General features: G+C 40.8%; 1 protein-coding gene across 1 annotated transcript; it reads left to right on the forward strand.

Moving 5' to 3' along the window:
• The first annotated feature begins 422 nt into the window (after window positions 1–422).
• On the forward strand, window positions 423–1355 carry LOC115641215 (olfactory receptor 5V1-like). Its single transcript, XM_030544288.1, has one exon. It carries the CDS (start codon window positions 423–425, stop codon window positions 1353–1355), a length of 933 nt encoding a protein of 310 aa, XP_030400148.1.
• The last annotated feature ends 5771 nt before the right edge of the window (window positions 1356–7126 follow it).

Raw genomic sequence — 7126 nt, forward strand, 5'->3', positions numbered from 1 at the left:
CTTTCTTCAATGACTTTTATTATTTAACCACAGTGGAACAAATTCAACAGGAGAGGCTAAGCGAGGCCCGCATCAGACTTTCCCATAGTCTCAGCCTTGCGGGGATTTTGTGAATACCCGTCAGGCCTGATTCTGCAGCTTAGGTGCTTAAAGTGGCAGTTACATAAGAGGACTTCGGCCCTATCTAGCATATTTTGTCTCTGTACAACACACAAATTCCAATCAGTTAGTTGCTGTCTATTTCTCTAAATCTTAAAATCTATTTAAATATATATATTGTACAGGATAGACTAGGGCTCTCTTTGCATTCTTCCAACTGAACAGATAATATCTGCATGCCATTTCAGTTCACTTATGTTGTGTTAAATTAAATTTATTTATTTATGGTTCTTACAGGTTACAGTTTTCCCAAATAAATATCAATGGAAAATCAAACCACAGTGACCGAATTTATTCTCCGGAAACTTTCCAGTGACCCACAGATGCAGATTTTCCTCTTCTCAGTGTTTTTAGTTATTTACCTAATCACTCTGGGTAGTAACATAGTGATCATGGTGGTGATAAGAGCTGATTCTCACCTTCACACTCCTATGTACTTCTTTCTCTTCCATTTATCCTTTGTTGATATCTGCTATTCCTCAGTCACGGTGCCTAATATGCTGATGAACTTCCTAGTAGAGCACAAAACTATTTCTGTCAATGGCTGCATTGTCCAGATGTTTTTCATCCTCCTCTCTATTGGTGCTGAAATTTTCATTCTCTCGGCCATGGCTTATGACCGCTACACTGCCATCTGTGACCCATTGCGTTACATGGAAAGAATGAGCAAAGGGATCTGTGTTCAGCTGGTGAGTGGGGCATGGACAATAGGCTTCTTCCATGCCCTGCTTAACACTGTTTTTACCTCCAAGTTGCGTTTCTGTGGGCCCAATCAAATCAACCATTTCAGTTGTGAACTCCCTCCTCTGTTACAACGATCCTGCAATGACACCCTCACCAATCAAGTGGTGCTTCTTACTTCTGTTGTGATATTTGGGTCAAGCTCCTTCCTCCTCACATTGATCTCCTACATTTACATCGTGTCCACCATCCTGAGGATACGCTCTGCGGAGGGCAGGCGTAAAGCCTTCTCTACCTGCAGCTCCCACCTTATTGTCGTTGGTTTATGGTACCTGACAGCCTTTTTCCAGTACACAAAACCGAGCTCAGTCTCCTCTGTGGTTCTGGATGAAATATTCTCCATCCAGTACAGCATCTTGACCCCCATGTTAAACCCCATCATCTACAGCCTGAAAAACAAGGAGGTGAAAATAGCACTAGGGAAAACGTTGGGTAAATTGAAGTTTCTCAAGTAGTGCTGATGATCTTAAATTAAGTATATATATATTTTTTTAAATCCAAGAGCAGAGAACTGTGGCTAACTTGTGTTTGAGACAGTCTCAAGTCAGGTAACTGATGGCCACATTGTGATAACCTCAACTGCTTTAAATCAGTGTGGCTCCAACGAAGTCATTGGGACAAGTAGTAAAAGAGTCACTAGAGCACAGGGGCCTGGACCCTGGATGTCCTACATCCACAGTGAGTGATCTGAGCATCAAGCCAGAGAGTCATTCACACATGTGAATCTCTCTCTCCTCTCCCCATATCTGTTTAATCTGGCCCACTGACTTCAGGGGAGCTATGGCCAATTTATACCAGCTGAGCATCTGGCCAATTTTATTAAAATCTCTTTATTTATTAATTTCTCAGCCGCTGGGTGGGGGGGATGATGACTAATTTGTTGAAACAACTGACATTAAATAGTTATCTTATTGTACTTTACCCTACTAAAATCTCAAGGATTTTTTTTCAATAATTAATTATAATAATTAGTGGAACTAATAGATTTTTTCCCAGGTAGAGCTAGATCCACAAAGCAACTTAGGTTTGAACAAGCGAGTTAGAGAGAGACCCCAATGAGAATGTCCCATATCCCCATGGTTAGGGCACTCACATGGATGGCCAGAGATCCCCTGTTTAAATCCTGTCTCTTTATCAGGCACTTGAAGCAGGGCCCTCCCACATCCCAGGTAATTAACCTGACCATTGGGATAAAAGTTGAGTGGTCTCCTCCTTCTAATTCCTTCTTCCTTTCCAGACCTCACCTTTTTGTTAAAAAATGCCTTAGGTGCCGTTAGAGGATTCCCACCTGGGAACCCTCTAAACAGAAGGAGGTATCTTGCTCCAGAGGACATGGGGACTGAACTCTGACAGAGGTGGGGTTTAGAATACACCCTTCTCCTCATCCTCTTCCATTGGCTAAGGAATCACCCATCATGATGTTAGGACATAGGAACAAATGATAGACCATCCCAGGTCAGATGGTCAATCAGAGCAATGGTCTATCTTGCACAGTATCCTGTTTCTGACAGGGGCCAGTGCCAGATTCTTCAAAGGGCAAAATGAGCAGAACAGGCAATTATAGAATGATCCATCCCCTGTTGTTCAGTCCCAGCTTCTGGCAGTCAGAGGTTTAGAGACATCCAGAGCAGAGGGTTGCCTCTCTGGCCATCTGGACTAAAAGCCATTCATGGACCTATCCTACATGAATTTATCTAATTCTTTTTTTTCTTTTTAAATCTGTCTTCAGTAGAAGAAAAAGGGAACAAGTGAAGTTAAAATGAAAGCCTGATTTAATATTTTACATTTCAAATGCTTTATCTGTTTTGCCACCTTGTCTTTATCTTTAATAAAAGGTTATAAAATGGGATTTTTAATGGTATGTTTGCCAAGGTACTAAGAAGAGTGACGTCTCTGCATGCCAGACTCTAAACCTTGTTTAAAACAGATTAATGTGGGACATTGACTGAGTTATATGGACATTTTGGGCCTGTCTATGGATCCAAATTAATACACAGAAACTACTTTGGGATCTTTGTGGGTTACAGATGTTGCTGAAGAAAACTGCTCAATTCTGACATTCTGTGTGATGGGAACATAAGAACTGAGTCCAAGCTGATGGTCATATCTAGCTCAGTATCCTGTTTCTGACAGTGACTAGAACTAGATGATCAGAAAGTTTCACAGTAGAGAGCTGTGGTATATTCAGCTCCTCACAGTAGAATTGTATATAAATAGACATTGGCTTAATGTCTGAAACATGTTTAATATCCCTTTAAAATATGTTTTCAGAGTTAATTATAATAGCCCAAAATATTTGTATCTAAACCTTTTCTGAATTTCGCTACATTAAGATAAAAAATGTAATGTGTAGCAAAAAAAGTTCCACTGTCTAATTTTGTCATCTTCATGACATCAGTACATGCAAAGAACACCCTCCCAAGAGTCGCTCGGTCCAAACCATCACCCTCACCTTACGAAAATCCTACAGAGAGAAAGAGAGGAGGTCTCCACTGAATGAGCTTCTTCATTTCTCTGTTTTTGTGAATCTCGTCTGATCTAGAGACGTGACACTGCATGCACTTGAATGTTTAGACTAAATGGACATACTCCTACAGCCTGTCTGCATTCAGACCTCCAGCTGAGGCTTACAAAACTTCCACTTATAGAGCACCTGAAACTAATCTACATTCTGTATGATTCCTGTGACGTTGCAGTCTATATGATTTTATAAAAATATGCTAATGGGTGAATATCAAGTAACTGGAATATGCTTCATTCAAAAGGTATTGCTACAAAGCTTATTGTCTACTGAGTATGCTCATCCTATTTGTATAAAGATATCACTCTTGTATCTGAAACTAGAAATATGAAATTTAACTCTGAGGGCCTATTGTAAATATGTAAAGTGTGGGCCATTAATGGTGGTTTGGAATCTTAATGGCTCCTATTAATCAGAATAATTGACTGTCGATGGCTCTATTTGTAGGCAAGCCTTCCTGTGAGCCAGCCTGGGAGGAATGAAGGCTTGGGTTCTCACGGTGACATGAGATAATGGCACATGAACTGGATTCCATCTTTAACCTGGGATTTTTCCATTGTGAGGAGGGAAGGGAACCCAGAGGAACAAAGGATTCCTGCCTTATGCAAAAGATATATAAATGGGTGGAATAAGAAAAAGTGAAGAATGCAAGAAGAATCCCCTAGCTACCACCTGAGCTGGAACAAGAGCTGTACCAGGGGAAAGAATTGTGCCCAGGCTAGGAAGGTGTCCAGTCTGAGGAAAAAACTTACTGAAGCATCTCTGAGGGAGAGATTATCTGCATTCAGTTTGATTAGACATAGATTTGCGAGTTTAATTTTATTTTGCTTGGTGGTTTTGTTTTGTCTGTTACTACTTGGAATCACTTAAATCCTACTGTCTGTATTTAATAAACTCACTTTTTACTTATTAATTAACTCAGAGAATGTGTTAATACCTGGGTGGGCAAACAGCCATGCATATCTCTCTATCGGTGTTATAGAGGGCGAACAATTTATGAGTTTACCCTGTATAAGCTTTATACAGGGAAAAATGGATTTATTTGGGTTTAGACTCCATTGGGAGTTGGGCATCTGAGTGTTAAAGGCAGGAACACTTCTGTAAGCTGCTTTCAGGTAAACCTGCAGCTTTGGGGCAAATAATTCAGACCCTGGGTCTGTGTTGGAGCAGACGGGCATGTCTGGTTCAGCAAGACAGGATGCTGGGGTCCCAGGCTGGCGGGGAAGACAGGGGTAGAAGTAGTCTTGGCACATCAGGTGGCAGCTACCAGAGGGTTTCTGTCACCTAACCCATCATAGTCCCAAACCTGCAGACAGATTTACACTCATGCTAATAGTCTGTAGTCACACTTAATTTCAATAAAATTATTCATGTTTACAACATTCACAGGAGTAAAAGCTTTTGCTGGATTGGGCGTTATATGCCTGATAATATGAGCATTTGTTTTTTCACTAAACCTACCAAATTGAAAAGTGAGATCTGCAAGATATTAATTAAGCCTGCACTTTCAGAGGACTCTGAATTCTGGGCATTGAAGAACAGACAGGAGCAGATCTTGAATACAATGGAAATGAAAATGCAAACGTGGGTGCTTGGAGTTACATGGATTGACCATGTTTGGAATGAATGAAGTAAGGGAAATGTGAAGATGCTAAAAGTTATAGAAAAGCTGAAGGAGTCCAGGAATAGATGATTTGGCCATGTGAAAAGAAAATCAGAAGACTATATAGGAAACAGGGAGTTCAACTTAGAAATGGAGGGTAAGGGAAGGGTTGGCAGACCCAGAACTTAGATGGATAGATGTCATACAATTAGCTGCAGAGTTTCCAAAGAATAGCATTCAAGAAAGACCTGAAAGGAAAAGAATGACGCGAAAAGTCAACCCCATATAGATGGGAGTAAGGCTGTAAAAAGATGGGAGTTGAGTAAGCGCAGCAAGAGGTTCAGACACTATATTACAAGAGTGGCCTTGTGACAGATATGACAAGGTCCTGTAACATCCTGGACAAACCTGATTGAATTATGTTTCATCTCTTTGGAGTTCATTGTATTAAAAATGCAAATGTTTGTGTACTATTGTAGGATTATGTCGAGCTTCTTTAAAAGGAAGCCAATTGCTGGGAGATATGGGGAATTCAAAGGACTTCTGGGGATAATACATGAGAAGTGGATTTTCAAGGAAATTCATGGGGGTGAAGATTATTCAAATGACCCACCTAGAATCCATCCCTTTTGAAGCTACACTTTGAGCAGATAGCCATTCTCTGGCTGATTATCTAGTCAAGGTCTCTTTAAAGAGTCAAACTGGAGAAAACAATGACTCAGAATCAGGCGATGACCTTGGTCTGAGCTGAGATGTGATGAACTGGAAACCACAGGAAAATCCTTTGGTACTTGTTGGACAGCTCCTACAAGAGCCCTGAACACATACTTAATCTCATACTTCACTAGAAGCTAAATTAGTTTAGCTTCACTCTTAAATTACAGGGACAGAATCTGTCTGATTTGCATTCTCTTGGCCTACTCAGATTCTCCTGTGTGTCTGTGTATGGTTCCCCCAGTGTGATCCAGCCTGTTCAAACTGGTTCCAGTGCTCCCCAAGTACAGAAAGCTACAGCCTTTAACACATTGATTCTTAATGGCTGTGTCTGCACTATGAGCTAGAGGTGGGATTCCCAGTTCCTGGAGCTAGCATTCCAAAATTAGCAGTGTAGCAGTAGTATCATGGGCAGCAGTGAGTGGAGGCACAGACTAGTTTCACTGAATGAAAATCTGCCTGAACCCTATCCGTAGGTTTGGCACACCTAGCTCATGCCAACATATGCCAAGTCCTGTACTACAGCAGCTACATTACTATTTTGAGTCAGCTACCTCAAAGAGAGCTACCGTGAGTACGTCTGTGTGAGCTGAGAATCTACATTCTGTATGATCCCTGTAACGTTGCAGTCTATATGATTTTATAAAAATACACTAATGGGAGAATATCAAGTAACTGGAATATGCTTCATGCAAAAGGTATTGTTATAAAGCTTATTGTCTACTGAGTGTGGTCATCCTATTTGTATAAAGGTATCACTCTTGTATCTGAAACTAGAAATATGAAATATAACTCTGAAGGCCTATTGTAAATATGCAAAGTGTGGGCCATTAATGGTGGTTTGGAATCTTAATGGGTCCCATTAACCAGGACAATTGACTGTCGATGGCTTACAAAATGTAAAGTATTAGGCAAGTATTGGAAAGAGCCTCTTCCCCTACAGCCCAAACAGACCCCTTTGGAGTGAAATATCCTTTCCATTATATGGTACTAAAAGCATCACAGTAGTAGAGAGAGAAAAAATGTTACTGAAAAACTACTAGAGTGACCAAAGGATGGTACCATTGTGTTTATAGAATTTACACCCGGGTTTGACTTACTGCATCAATTGGTGCTGTGGATATGGCTTCACCAGTGTGCTACATAGAGGAACAGTACCATGGTACATTGATTTATGTGAGGGACAACAGTTGTATTGCAGACTGGCATTCTGTTGAATCAGAGGTGAGACAGTTATGCTTTCAGGTATGCTTTAGAGTATTTAATGTTAGAATAGACTATTGGATGATGTGACAGGGTGCAACCTGAGACTGTGGAACAGCTGTGCCCCCTGAATTCACCAGCCTGGGGTGTGTCTCAAAATGCTCTGCTACAAGCAACAAACCTCT

The sequence above is a fragment of the Gopherus evgoodei genome, unplaced genomic scaffold (assembly GCF_007399415.2).
Source record: "Gopherus evgoodei ecotype Sinaloan lineage unplaced genomic scaffold, rGopEvg1_v1.p scaffold_33_arrow_ctg1, whole genome shotgun sequence".
In the NCBI taxonomy this organism is placed as follows: domain Eukaryota; kingdom Metazoa; phylum Chordata; order Testudines; family Testudinidae; genus Gopherus; species Gopherus evgoodei.